At 32.6% G+C, this 16,228-nt stretch overlaps 1 protein-coding gene across 1 annotated transcript in view; it reads left to right on the forward strand.

Moving 5' to 3' along the window:
• The window catches only part of LOC109329009 (isoleucine N-monooxygenase 2-like), a 16,564-nt gene extending 8,525 nt beyond the window's left edge, over positions 1 to 8,039 (forward strand). Inside the window, exon 2 of the mRNA XM_019562671.1 lies at positions 7,402 to 8,039. Coding sequence (XP_019418216.1) covers positions 7,402 to 8,031 — 630 coding nt within the window. The 3' untranslated portion in view covers positions 8,032 to 8,039. The remainder of the gene's footprint in view (positions 1 to 7,401) is intronic.

The raw sequence follows: 16,228 nt of genomic DNA on the forward strand, positions 1-16,228 counted from the left end.
ATTTGGGGGTTTAGGTTAAAATCAATTTGGGGGTTTAGGTTAAAATCAATTTGGGGGTTTAGGTTAAAATCAATTTGGGGGTTTAGGTTGAAATTAATTTAGGGGTTTAGGTTAAAATCAATTTGGGGGTTTAGGTTGAAATTAATTTAGGGGTTTAGGTTAAAATCAATTTGGGGGTTTAGGTTGAAATTAATTTAGGGGTTTAGGTTAAAATCAATTTGGGGGTTTAGGTTGAAATTAATTTAGGGGTTTAGGTTAAAATCAATTTGGGGGTTTAGGGGTGACCACCATGGTAACCCCTTTTCTGGCCGGAACTGCGGCGGCGGCGGCGGCGGTGGCGGTGGCAGCAGCGCCACTGTACCCTCTGGACGTGGCTGAGCACATGGAGGTTCCATAAAGGGGGCAGCCACCAATATTATAAGAAGATTGGCACAAAAGTGAGGTGGTGTGGGTGGCTCACATGGCCAAACAGCCACCGTGGGTGGCGGCACACCACCACCACCCTTTTTAAACCACAAGAAACAAGCTCTTACACTTAAATGATATAAATGGCAGCAAAAAATAAACACATAAAAGTAGAGCACAAACCTTGTTTTTGTCAACTTTATGTGTGGGTGAAGAAGATGATGGCTTTTACTTCTCCTTGCTTCCTTCTTCTTTTTCTTCTACTTCTACTTGCCTCTTCTCTCTTCTTCCTCCTTTTTTTTTTCTGGTTCTCTCCCTTCTCCTTTTTTACTATTTTTTTAGTTTATAAGGGTAGTAAAAAATTAGGGTTAAGTTACCCTAACTTGGTTGGGCTAGGGGAAAAAACCCATTTACCATAACCTTTCAAAATCTGATTTTTACACCCCTTTTTTTTATAACAAAAAAAGCCTTGGTCAAAATGAGGTATTTACAAATGCTATCAAATATTTGCTTGTGCTTCAATGGTTACTATAAAAATGATGAGCAAATAAAGAGATGGGACACACAAATTTCGAGCAATACCATTGGGATTCTTTAGTGTTTCTTCCTAGCATTTGTGTTTTTATCTCTCTTTTGGTTTTTCTTTTTGTGTCTTTTGTGGTGTCTTTTGTCATGTGCTCAATCCTCTATTTACTTGAGGTTCTCGACACATGTTGAAAATAAAAGGGAATCCCTCCCATTAATATCTTCAATCAATTAAAATATTTTATTATTTTATTCAGAATCAAATCGATTTATTTGAAATTTGAATAATGAGTGCAAGATTGCTTCCGGAATATAAAAAAGGATCTCTTAATTTTATAAAGTTGTAGAATTTACATTGCTCCATATCGAATTTATTTAGTAATTTTTTGCAGTATTTCGATTGATGAATGAAGATGTCACTTTCCATTTGTTTAATTTGAAGCCCAAGGAAGAAAGTCAGCTCACCCATCATCAACATCTCGAACTCGCCCTGCATCAACTCAGACAATTCCTTACAGAGGATGTCATTAGTAGATCCGAAGATAATATCATCAACATATATTTGAACAAGTAAAACATGATTATCTAATCTATGGATAAAGAGGGTGGTGTCTACCAAACCTCTTTCGAACCTTTTTTCTATTAGGAACGAACTTAATCTATCGTACCAGACTCTGGGAGCCTGTTTTAGGCCATAAAGGGCCTTCTTGAGTTTATACACATGGTTCAGGTATTTGAAGTTTTCAAACCCTGGTGGTTGGTCTATGTACACCTTCTCTTGAATATAGCCATTTAAAATGCGCTCTTGACATCCATTTGGAAGAGCTTCAAGTTCATGATCGATGTGAAGGACAAGAGCATCCTAATGGCCTCAAGTCTGGCTACAGGAACGTAGGTCTCATCATAATCGATGTCCTCTTCTTGGTTGTAGCCTTTGGCCACTAAGCGAGCCTTATTTCTAATTATCAAGCCAGATTCATCTAGCTTGTTATGAAAGACCCATCTGGTGCCAATTACAAGATGTTCTTTTGGTTTGGGGACCAAGTCCCACATATTATTACGCTCAAACTGGTTTAGCTCTTCTTGTATATCTATGCCCCAGTGTACATGCTCGATGGCTTCATCGATGGTCTTTGGCTCTATTTGAGACAGAAATGCAACGAAATTACAGAAATTGCGTAAAGAACTATGGGTTACCACCCCTGTAGATATGTCACCTAACACCTTATCAAATGGATGGTCTTTTTTGGTTTTCCACGCAATAGGCATGTCATGGTGTTCATTTTGCTCAACATCTTCTTGTTGGATTTGGTTAATGTCCTTTGAATAAGCTTCTTCTAGTGCACCTGAAATGTCATTAGAAAATACCTTTCTCTGCTCTTTTGGAGAAGATTCGTCAAAGTGAACATGAATAGATTCTTCTACTTGCCTGGTATATTTATTAAACACGCGAAAAGCCTTACTATGCGATGAATACCCTAAGAATATGCCCTCATCAGCCTTCGAGTCAAATTTTCCTAAAGATATTTTTTCATTGTTTAAAATAAAGCATTTGCACCCGAATGCATGAAGATGAGCAATATTCAGTTTTCGACCTTTAAAAATCTCATAAGGTGTTTTCGAAAAAGTAGGTCTAAGTAATATTCGATTCATTATATAACAGGCAGTGTGAACTGTATCAACCTAGAAATATTTTGGAACCTTGCTCTCATTTAGCATGGTCCTTGAGAATTGATGTATGATGCCATACTTATTACAAAACTTATTAAATTTATCATTTTCAAATTCTCCACCATGGTCGAATCGTATGTAAATACTTTTAAGGTTATACTGGTTTTGAATTTGTTTGGCTAGACATTTAAAAGATTTATATGCATCGCTCTTTGATGCTAAAAACAGAGCCCATGTGAATCTAGAAAAAATCACCAACAATTACCAAAGCGTAATAACTTCCAACGAAACTCATCATTTGCGACGGTCCAAACAAGTCCATATGGAGAAGCTCCAAAGGTCTAGTAGTGGATATCGCATTCTTTTTATTAAAAGAATTACTTACTTGTTTACATTTTTGACACATGTCACAAGAATCCTAAGTTTTAAAATCGAGTTTTGGTAGACCGATAACCAAATTATTTTTAGATAACATTTCTAGATGCTTCACATGAATGTGAGTGACTCGTCTATGCCAAAGCCATATGTCATCTTCTTTTGAAATAAAACATTTTGAAAATAAGGAAGTGACATCCTCCATATCAACCGTATAAATATTATTTACATGATATCCGACAAACTTTATATTATTAGATAAAACATCACGGATTATACAACAATCAGAATCAAATGACACACGATTACCTTTGTCACATAGTTGGTTGATGTTCAACAGATTATGTTCCAGACCTTCTACATATAGAACGTTCTCGATTATAACATGGGTTGAGTTGCCAATTTTTCCAGTGCCTATGATTGTTTCTTTGTTGTTGTCTCCATATGTGACAAAACTTTTTTCTTTCAATGACAAGTCTAGGAATTTTGACTTGTCTCTTGTTATATGTCTCGAACACCCACGGTCAAGATACCAATGTTGCCCATGTGTTTGTAGACATACCTGCAAAATAGATCATTTGCTAGTTTCAGGTACCCAAATTATATTGAGTCATTTTCTGTTAGTAACCAGGGAGTTATCTCCCTTTCTCACCCAAGCGTAAACACCACTTGGTATCCCATATTTCCTGATGTAACAGGAGTAAGATGTATGGCCATCTATGCCACAATAGAAACATGTAGAAACTCTGTTTTTATTATTAGACATTTTATTTGGACAAGTTATAGGTTTCCTATATGGTCTATTTCTACGGGATGAGGGAACATACCCTAATCCAGTGTGGTTACCAACGTTTCTCGTTTTACTTAGCAAGGTATCTAATTGGTGTTGACTATTTTTAAGTTTTGTGAGTTTTTCATTTAGTTTAAAATTCTCATTTTTCAAGTCCTCGCATGAATTATTTTTAATTGGACAAATAGTTGTTTGACATAAATTATTTTTAGAACAGTCGCATGAATTACAAGAAAAATTAGATCTAAAGTTTCATTTTCCAATTTCAGCTCATCTAATTCTTTTTGTAGTTATATTATTTTCTGATCATTTAGCAAAATTTTCCTTTTTCTATCGGCACTATTTTTTGCTAATTTCTTTAGTTCTTCATGCATCTCGACATAAGCATCATATAGAACATCATATGAAGGAGAATCATCAGAAGATGATGATGTGTCAGAATATACCTCATTAGTAGCATCCTTTGTACTACCTGATCTGCAAGCCTCATCTGTTATAGTCATTAGGCACAGCTTGGCGGTCTCCTCTTCATCTGAGGTGCTTGATGTCGTTTCTTCCTCCGGTACTTCCCAAACAATGTAAGCCTTCTTCGATTTGAAGTCCCGGGGAGTGCTCTTTTCTGAATCAACTATCTTCAAGTAAGTGGGACATTGGAATTTCATGTGACCCGGCTTACCACATTCATGGCAAGTGAAACACTCTTTGTTCTTGCCTTTCCTAGTTAATTCTCGCGCCTCTTTCTTTTGAAATAGCTTGAAACCTCCTTTCTTATTTAGAAATTTCCCAAACTTTCGCACGAGAAGGTTTAGCATTTCTTCATCAATGTCAGAGTCGTCATTGTTTATCTCTTCAGTGGATTGTAATGTTGTAGTTTTAAGATATATTCCTTTTTTTCGATCAGACTCTTCATGCATGGTCAGACATCCAAGCTCCATCTCATGCTCTTGAACCTTTCCGAACAGCGTTGCCAAATGCATGGAATCTAGATCCTTGGACTCCATGATAGTCGTCACTTTAGGTTGTCATTTCCTGTCAAGACAGCGTAAAACTTTATTAGTGAGTTCTCCTCTGGTAAACATTTTATCTAGAGCAATAAGATGATTAACAATATGGGTGAATCGCTTTTGCATATCACCAATCGACTCACTCGGTAACATACGAATTAATTCGTATTCATGTGAAAGCGCATTCAGCCTGGCGCGCTTGACCTCACTAGTGCCCTCGTGAGTCACTTGTAAAGTGTCCCACATTTCCTTGGCACTTTGACATTGAGATACCCGAAAGAATTCATCATATGATAGGGCCAAGGTAATTATATTTTTGGCGCGAAGGTTATACTGAACCTTCTTGCGCTCCTCATCGTTCCATAAGCTTTTAGGCTTTTCTTTCGGTTCGTCATCTACTATGTGAAGTGGGACGAATGGTCCACTGATCACGGATTCCTAAATATCCGAATCAATGGCCTCTATAAAAATCTTCATTCAGACTTTCCATTAGGCGAATCCCTCACCACTGAATACGGGAGGACGGTTAATGGATGCGCCATCACCGCTAAAGGGGTTGGTGGAACCCATTTTAATTCCCTTAGGATCACGCAGATACGGTTGAGCTAGCACGTCGTACTAGCTCTGATACCACTTGTTAGGTATTAGTGGCCTAGGCACACCTAGAAGGGGGGTTGAATAGGTGTAGCAGTTATCAATCACCGCTTCTCGCACCAAAACCCAGTTCTGGAAACAACTCAGTTAATCGATTAACTAATGGGCTTAATCTATTAACACACAACAAAAGTAGAATGATCAGAGCAGCTAATTGCACAGTTATTTATTAACAGATAAGTTGAGATACAACAGATATCTTTATGTAATATTAACAAGTATATGGCAGGGTATAGGCATGCAAAATATTAGCTTCTAACTCACATTAAAACAGTAAGAAATGTAAAGGAGATTAAGAGAGAACAACTTACACAGATGGAATTTTATCCTGGTTCGTTTACGGTCCACTACAAACTACATCCAGGCCTCCCCTTCTGATCTTAGGAAATTTTATTCTTCACTATATTGAATACAAGTATAATCACAGACACCAATACAATTTACAAAACTCAGGATGCTTCTTTCTTGAAATCCTAGAACATCTAATCCTTGATTTGACTCTGCCTATCGCCTGAGAAAACCTTTCTCGCGAACCAGCCCCAGCCAAGATTCTCGTTCTCAATTCAAGACCTCCTAGTCTTGATGAAGAATCACTCTATCTCTATGGTAGTAAGACACCAAGAGACCAATCCAAATACACAAAAAACATATTACAAAAGCAAGGTTTAATAAGCACAATAATGCTCAAAATATAACAATGAAAAACCTTAAGACTAACCCACTAACAATTCACTCAAGCCAACATGCATATGTGAGTTAATCAAAAACAGTAAACACAATATCTCTCTAAGAATCTCTATCAAGAATGTATGAACATGTGAGCAAGAAAAAGATGAGATTAAGCAAATGAAAACAGTATGCAAATAACAATGAATCAACTTCAATATGGCATGTTAATCTCTCTTCCTCACACATGCATTTCTCTCTGCAAAATATAATGTAAAACACGAAAATATGCTCTCTAATAAATCCTACACAATAGTATGCAATGCTACACTTCTCTGGAAATTGCCTAAACTTATTAAAAACGGTTTTGACACTTCAAACAGTTGCAATCAGTTAAGCAGTTAAAACAGAAAACAGATATAACATAAAACAGACATGTTAATCGATTAAGTTACAACGTTAATCGATTAACCAGTGTAACATGATTAAAAAAGAAACCAGTTGTAACAGAAAAACTGATATAGCAGAAAAACAGTTGAGTTAATCGATTAAGTCACCACGTTAATCGATTAACCAGCATATTAAAACACGTGATTCAAAAGGCAAACTACTCATATGTTATGCTTAACTTCTATACATGTTTTAGCAATTATATTATATCTAATATACACATATAACATGTATGATTAATGCATGAACATATAATTAACTATATGATATGTCTCATGAATGTGATATGACAATTATAATAGCTTGAGAGACTTGCATCTAAGTTTACCTCACATATACTCACTTACTAAGGCACACATCACAGACTACTTAGAATTATGACTCTATTGATATAACCTAGTCTAGATATGACCAATGAGTTCTAGGCATGTTGATTGTTGAGCCATCTTCAAGCTTTAATAAAACTTGTTTTAATCAAAACATAGGCAAAGCATTGCTAGTGCGATCCTTGACACTTTGCACTTTCATGTTGAACTTTTTGTGTTGAACAAAATTGGATGTTCATAACATGGTTTCTCATTTTATAATATCGTAGTCACATTTATTGAAGAATCAATTAATAAGGTCAAAAAATATGATAAACTGAAATGAAAATTTACTCTTATATGTAGAGTAATGCAATAGTTTTTATGATTTTTATAAAGTGGTTATGAAATTTCGTGAAGCAAAAAAAGAGCATCTCGAGTTTAAATCATATTTTAGATTCACTTGTTGTTTTAAGAGAAATGTTATAGTTGGTATAATACCATATTATCATCTATAGATAATTAATTACAATATTCCAAATTCAACTTTTTGTAGGACTTGATGCTTGCCGCTGTGGACAATCCATCAAACGCAGTTGAGTGGGCACTTGCAGAAATGATAAATGAACCTGCACTACTTCAAAAAGCTATTGAGGAATTAGATAATGTGGTAGGGAAACATAGGCTAGTGCAAGAATCAGATATTTCTAAGCTCAACTTTATCAAAGCTTGTTCAAGAGAAGCTTTTCGCCTTCATCCCATGACACCTTTCAATCTCCCCCACGTTGCTACGAAAGACACAATGGTCACTAATTACTTTATCCCAAAGGGTAGTCATGTATTACTAAGTAGACAAGAACTTGGTCGAAATCCTAAAGTCTGGAATGACCCTCTCAAGTTCAAACCAGAACGCCACCTTAAGAATGATGGGTCTGAAGTGGTTTTGACAGAACCAAATCTGAGGTTGATATCGTTTAGCACAGGAAGACGTAGCTGTCCAGGAGTTATGCTTGGCACCACAATCACTGTCATGTTACTTGCTAGGTTGCTTCATGGCTTCACTTGGAGTGCAACTCCCAATGTTTCATGCATCAATCTTGTTGAGTCCAATGATGGTGATATGCTTCTTGCTGAGCCACTTGTGGCAGTTGCAAAGCCTAGATTGGCAGCTAAATTGTATTTATAAATGAAGTCGAGGGAATACAAAGTTAAATAATATATAAGTTGTGGCAAATAATATATTTGTAATGTTCACTTGAGTTCAATATTAAATGTATCACAATAAATGTTGCATATTGTCCTTCTTTTTCTGAATATAAAACTCGTTAAATAACTACTAGGACAAGAATAAAAATATCAAATTGTTCATGTGTCATATTATGAATGAATTACAAGCCTTCCATATCTATAAGATCTTATTTTATGTAGAGCAATTAATTAACAATTATCTCCTCGTTTTTTTTATAAAAAAAAATGAATGTAATATCTATAATGTACACAATTTACAAACAAGCACTTATATATTTTAGAAACAAGTTCTTCAAACTATCCACAATATATATAGATGGACACAGGTATAGTAGTACTCGTGCCCACGTGTGTCACTATACATCTTCCTGTATGTATTCACAATAATTGAAATTACTTTATTATCTTGGTGAATTTAATTTTTTAAATTTAATTTGTATGGTTCAATTTGATTGTCTCTTATGATTTGTAATCGTGATGATTCAAACATTTCAATTCAATTAAGGATGATAATTAATTTGTAAGGTTGAATGAAAGTGTGCAATTAAAGTTATTTTTTGAATCTTCATGTCATCACATGGACCAAGTGGGAAATTATTAGATTATTTTAACAATTAAATGGTCCATGTATTTGGAAGTTACTAATCTAAATTAAAGTGTTTGATATGATGGTAGTTAGCAATTAATAGATCAGATTAGTGACCGTGTTTTGGTTAACTCTCTCCTCTTACTTCATGGATAATTTTCAGTATAGTAAATAATTTAATTTTTAAAATAATCAAAAATCTTTCCCCAATAAATATTCCCCCATTATCTCATTTTCTTTTTTATAATGGAAATCATTTTCGAAATAAAAAGGATACTATAACATCAAAATCACCACTTAGCATTCCAAAACAAACATGCAAAGTAAAGAAGACAAAAATATATGTACTCTTTTTTTCAATATGAAAAGAGTAATAAGAAGGAAAAATAAAAACATTGTCTTAGTCAAAACCCTAATTATGAGATCCTTTCTCTCGCACTTCACACCTAGCTCAGAACGCTATATTTAATTGTACATACATGAAAAAGTTTTGTTCGAGAATCCTAGAGATGAACATGTGTTATCTCCTACGATAACTTACAAAAAAATTTGTCTTGCTAACCAGTAAATAAAAGAACACTAAAGCTCCAAAAATGGAGTAATTGATAAGATAAGAAATTATTAGAAGTGACATTAAATATATGTATATATAGCATGGAAAAAGTTCTACACAACCGGTTAATATAGCAATTCCTAACATTATAAGAGGTGGAAGAATAATGAATGCTCCTATGGATGAAAAAATCATCAACATAGTGCAAGTTTGTTATGTCCATGTTTTGGAACATATCTTTTAATAATTTTGGGGTTATACCTATAATCTTTAAATATATTAGGGTCTTACTTTTTATTAGTTAAATTAAAGTGATTAGGTTAACTAACTATGAACATAATTATTATAAAAATTATTATGTAAATACTAAAAATCTTATTTATAATTTTATGATGTGAAAAATTAGAAATAAGAAAATTATTAATAGTGTCATAACTCTTCATGACATATTGTGAATTCAAAGGGCATTATTCTTCTAACTTGAGGAGTTTCCATAATGCAACACTTTTTTCTCGTTCTTAAATAAATCATACTAATTATTTTATATTTGTTTACACTTTCCAACAACTTAAGCAACTTAAGCCAAAATCACCTACAATGGTACAACTCTATTTTTGTTCTTAAATAGACCTCACAAATCTACCTCACATTTATATTTCTTTTTTCTAACATTGTTTTCCATTTTTTAATGTGGACTCACAACTTTAAGAATTGTGCTTATTTAGTTTATTATTGTGAAATAAGAACAAGAAATATTTCTCTCCAGTTGTAAACTTAAATGAAGAACATACTTATTTAGCAAGGAACAGTTTTTTGGTTACCATTGCGGGTGCTCTAACACCGGGTATTTTTTTTATTAAAATCTTGTTATTCAAGTTTTCATTAAAACCAATTAATTGTCTCAAAGTATCTTATCTAAAAAAATGGATGGGTTGATTTTGTAAAATTTTAAACTATTGTTTAAATCATTTTTAACATATCAAAATGTTTTCATTTTAATCAAACGTAAAACAGTTTTTTGACTTTTTTCCTAATAGAATGCAAACTGGCGCTAGTTGCCTAATTTAACTATTAGAACAACCCGTGATCGAAAATTTTACATCGGTGACATAGGTTTACGCAATTAATTATCAAGGTAGTGTGACTTTATGAAGTATTTTATTGAATTTTAAGAAAACGTGGATCACGAGTTATCTCATTCATATTGTGTTTTAACAAACGTATCATAAGTAGATGTGGGTTCCCTTTTTCCTTATTTTTTATCTGGATTATGACAAAATCATGCATGAGATGCACAATTTTCTTTATTTCTTTTTTTATTCTTAAATTTCATGATAAATGGGGAAACATGAGTTTTAATATTGTTATGATAATTTTTATAAAAATAAAATGCACCTTCTATGTACAAGTTACATAGTGTACTTATTGTTTTTAATTTCTTGTATACTAATCTTCTATATTTACTTATTAATGAACTGGATGAAAGATAGTTGATATAATTTTTTTGTTCTATTTTATGTTTAATAATAACTAATATTTTCAACATGAATTTTTAAACTTAAGAATTATATTTTTTTTAAAGCAAAAGTGCTTAAGCACCCAAGAGATATATTAATATGATAAAAGAAGAAACAAGAGAGAACACATTACAAGTTTTTGAACCACAGTTAGAAAGACCCAACCAATTTATAGAGCAATCATAGTTTATAAAATTAGGAAAAGAATTCCAACAAGTGAAGCACTTAGAAGAGGTTCCAAATATAGCTAACTTGTCTGCACAAGCATTTCATTTCCTATAGATGTGGGAGATTTTGAAAGTCATCATAGACAACAAGTTCTTGCAAATGAACCTTCTAGCAGACAGCTTCCAAGGCACCATGACTAAGCCATTAAAAATATCCACCACTAAGGAGAATCACACTACAACCACAACACATGCCAACCTCTCTTATGAGCTAAATCCACCGCCAACATGGTCGAGTTTAACTCAACATATAGAGCATCCTTGATCCCATAATAAGCGGCAAAGCAAGCAATGCAATCTCCCTTGGAATTTCTAAAAATTCCACCACCACCCACATGTGATTGATTGCAAACATGATGCACGGCAAAAGAATCTCTCTCACTTGATGACTCCAACCAAGATTGCAGGTGCAGAGCAGAGCTTGTATCGAGGAGGTATTAATGATGCAAGAGAAAAGGTTTCCTATCCAATTCCATATATAAACAACCAAATTGCAGGAAAGGAATAGATGGCTAGAAGTTTCCAAATTGCACTTACAGATACTACACATGGACACTAGTTGGCAGCCCTTTTTTGGAGATTCTCATCAGTAGGCATTGTATGATGCAACCATCTCCAAGTAATGAAGGATTTAGATGGAGGAATGGCTCTGGACCATATATACTTAAACCAACTCTGTTGAGAAGCAGGAGGAATGCAATGCAAATAAGAAGCTTTGGAGGATAAGATACCATCACCTAAGTGTTTCCAAATGACTCTATCATGAGAGTTTGTAATGGTTGTTTGAATAATTTGGTTGAAAACTTCAGGATAGGAAGTCATGAAGCTGCTTGGAATGATCCTTTTATTACCATAAGTGAAGTCAACCACCTTAGCATGAAGAGATGAATGCCAAGCCTCAGGAATGTGAAGGATTTCCACCAAAGGAGCTCCTAACCCATTATCTTTCCAAAAATTAGTACTCTTGTCATCACCAATCAAACACAGAGGATTGTTCTACACCAAAGACCAATGTTGCTTAATTCCATGCCAAATTGAGGATTTTAAATATCTAGATGAATGTTTAAAATATGAACCAAATCTTTCTCTGTAGAAGCATGGCCAATCCTAGTTAGAAGACAACATCATCCAAGTTAGCTTTAGCAAGCCAGCCTTGTTCGTCATTTTTACATATCTCAGTCCCAAGCCCCCCTCTTTAGTTGTAGTGCAAAGCTTCATCCACTTAACAGTGCAAATTTTTCTGACCTCTGTGTCTCCAGCCCAAATAAAATTTCTTATTTTTCTATCTAGATCCTTCATAAGCTGAATTAGTCAGGCATAGAAATGAAAACTATAGGATAGCATACTATGAACCACTATCCTCACCAACTCCACTCTACCCATGATAGAGAGGCAAGCTCCGTTCCAATTAGCCAGTTTCTGAGTAATTCTATCAGCAATAGGTTGTAAATACAATCTCATGGGTTTACCTTTGAATAGAGGAGCCCCTAAATATATGAAAGGAAGTTTACTAGGAATTATATGAAAAATCACATGATTAAAAAGGACCTCCACTCTTATAAAAAAAATATTCATTTGAAAATTGTTCTGTGTGTGGCGGTGACAAGAAAGGAATAGAAAAGGTGGGTTGTCATGCTTTTAAATGGCTAGTATCCAGTAATTGTGAAAATAATGTATTGTACCTATATTTTTTCTAAAATGAGATGTTTTAGAGACAGTTAATTCCCTTTAATTTAATAAAAAATTAAAAGTGAACATATAATTGAATATCTAATATTTAGTAATTGTGCTAATTTAACTTGTTCTATTTCTTCTTTAATGTAAATTGAGATGGTTTTGGTTAGAGATAAATTCCTTTAATTTAATAATTTAAAAATATTTAATATATAATCTAATATTTAATTTCTAGTAAAAAACTCTATTTAGTAATAATTTTTAAGTGGTTCAGAGCAAAACGTTTTGGTGAATATTTAATATATAATTGATTTTTAAATATATAATTGAGTGTTTAATATTTGATAATAATAAATTTAATAATATCTAGCAAACCAGTCTAGACCAAAGGGTTTTGGTTTGTCAAGTAGTTTGGTTTTGTCAATACCATGTTTTCGTCACAACCTCATCCTTTTGCAATTATTTGCATGCTGACAAATACTTGAACCACTTATTCTATTGTAGTTGGTGTGTAGTTAATAAGCACTTATAGAAAGAAAGAAATATATATTTTTTTATTATATAAAATAGAAATTAAGAAATAAGAAAAAAATGAATGAGAGAAGAGAACTAAATATTTGACAGATTTTGGTGTAAATTATGTTTTTAGTTTTAGTTTATCAAGAGAAATTTTATAAATTATGGGATTATAATCTATTCATATTATAATCTGTTTATGTATATTGGCTAAAAACTGAATATAAGTAAAAAAATTGTTTAAATAAGATAGAAAAGATTATTTCCTTTTACAAAATAAATTCCAAAAGAAGTATAAAGTTATTTGCTTACGATTATTTTAGTTATTTTTATACTTTTTTATAAAGTACCCCTCTCTTTTTATACTTACACAAACTCCATGATTTATATACATATATTACATCAACTAATCTTGTAGAAGATATAAGTGTAATTGTTTAAACAAACAATATGATAAGTGTAAGTTAAACAAAAAATTGCATTTTGTGGAGACAAATCTAAATAGTATATAAGTCAATACTTCATCATTATTTTTGGTTCGTTGCAATATAATATAAAAATGATTTAAATAATATCTCATTAGAATAATTTGATGTGTTTTCTAACTAACAAAATTAATAAAGAGATGATGGCTTTTATATTATTTGAATTTGTCACCATAATATAACATATTTGTTTAACGTTTAACTTAATTACACTCATCACTTTTTTGTTTAAAATATCACACTTGTTTATTATGTATGGATAGTTAGTATAATGTATAATATGAATATAAATAGGATGGTTGGTGTAAGGATAAAAATAGAGGGATACTTTATTTAATTTCACATAATCTCATAGGCTATTAGTGTGATTTACTTCATTAAATAAGTGTACTGTGTTTGGAAAACTATGTTGCGACCCAATGGCTTAAGAGTTCCTGTATGCATTGCAGCTTCTCCTTCTTTCCCTCTCTGCTTTAAATTCATTTATATGCTTCTTCCAAACTTTTTCTCCTTCTTTTAGTTTTTTCCTATCAGTCTCATTTAAGTATTGGTGCTATCAGTTATGACATGTGTTATTAATTTCATATTAATTATCATGCTGATATAACGGTACAATAATTCAAGTAATGATTTAATAATTAATCTGCATATCAATTATATTATATATATATATATTATAATAAATATAATATATTTATGAACATAAATATTATTATTTGTAATATATAATTTGATTATTGAAATGATTTAATAACTAGTTATGTTATAAACAACTTTCAAGTCCAAGTTTTGAAAATTATTGTGTCATTTTGAAAAAATATATTTAATGTTTTCATATACAATTTAATTTTGATTATATGGTTTAATATGATTTGACCAATTTTAGCTGATATTTTCCTTAATTTAGTTGTATGGTTGATATAATTGTCATATCACCATTTTTATTCTCATTATAATGGAAAGGTGAAAATAATTATTGAGTAATGTGGAGCGACAAATTAAGAAGAGTATAATATGAGAAATAATAATAATAATATGTTTTTAAAATAATTAACATATATATTTCGATAGAATGCTAAAACTTTAAAAAAAAAGTCAATAAATATAAGGGAATAGTTTTTTTAATGTTTTACCTATCAAATTATTGCAGCCGTGTATATGTTGAATATTACCTATATAATAAGATTGAATAATACCTTATCTGTTTTCTTATTTAATATGATCCCCTCAAGAGGTATTTATACAAAGTAATTTGACTCTCAAGCAAGCCAAGAACAAGCAGTTTAAACTTGATAAAAATAACAAATCTCCTAACATAATTAAATAACCACTAAAACCAAAAGAAAAGAAGTTTATATGCTGAACTTAAAACTACTTAGCCTGATATAAAGCAATAGCCTAGCAAACTAAGGAATCGTGCAACTGGTCAAATGCTTGGTGCTTAAGGCATAGTCAATATTGTTTGTTGCTGGTGCAGCTGTGTTAGTCATAATGCCAGCCTCTAGTGCTTCTAAATCGGTCACAGTATTTGTTCTTGGTTGGGTAGCTTGGTGCATGGTATTTAGTTTTGGCTTAATATGCTTGTTGGTGTTGGATTCTGGTGCATCAGTCTTGGCTTGGTGCATCTGCCTTGACTTAGAAGATTCAGTTGCATCTGTCTTGTTGTTGTGCATAGAACTTGGCCTTGACTTAGTGTAGTTGGTGCATATTTATTCAATACCCCCCACAAGTTGAAGAGTATATGTTTATTACTCCTAAGCTTGGAAAGTAGATATGTGAATGGAGTTAGATCAAGTGCCTTTGTGAGGATGTCTTCAATTTGCCCAGTTGTTGAGATTGGTAGAAGATGTAGCAATTTAGATTGGATTCTTTCCCTAACTACATGACAATCTATATCTATATGCTTTGTTATTTCATGAAAGACTGAGTTGACAACAATGTGTCTTGCAGAGTTGTTATCACAATAGAGTAGGACTGGTTGGATGAAGGGAATGCCGAGGACTAGTAGGAAGACTCATGGAATCCCAACAAAGTCTGTACACTACAAAAGTCTCTTTATGACCTAAAGTAGACTGGGACACAATCCTAGGATAGACTTAATTTCAACATGACCACTCACTCTTCACTAAGAACATAGATTCTTCTTTCACAGCCCTACTTGTTTATGTACATGATGTTGTACTAGCATGCAATAATAAAACAGAAATAGAAACTGTCAAGACACATTGAAATCGTTAAACTGCTAGGCTTTTACTGGTTCTACCGGTTTTTAAGCCGTTTTTTGGTCAAACGGTTATAATTTCTTACTTTATCCACTAAAATGTATGAACTTAATCCTTTAAAATGTACCCTCACTTTAGAGATCGAAATCCCAATAGTTATCAATGAGACAAATCATAAGGAAATTATATCCACAAGAGCATCTGAAAATTGTAAAACATTGTTTCTTATAGGTGAAATTAACAAGATCATAACTAATAGTCCATGACAATGGTCTCAATCATATTTTTATCGATGATTTATAATGAACTCCGTCAATTTTAAATCATTACTACATCATTTGGAACCATTAATCTT

Source organism: Lupinus angustifolius, chromosome LG16 (genome assembly GCF_001865875.1).
Source record: "Lupinus angustifolius cultivar Tanjil chromosome LG16, LupAngTanjil_v1.0, whole genome shotgun sequence".
NCBI lineage: Eukaryota > Viridiplantae > Streptophyta > Magnoliopsida > Fabales > Fabaceae > Lupinus > Lupinus angustifolius.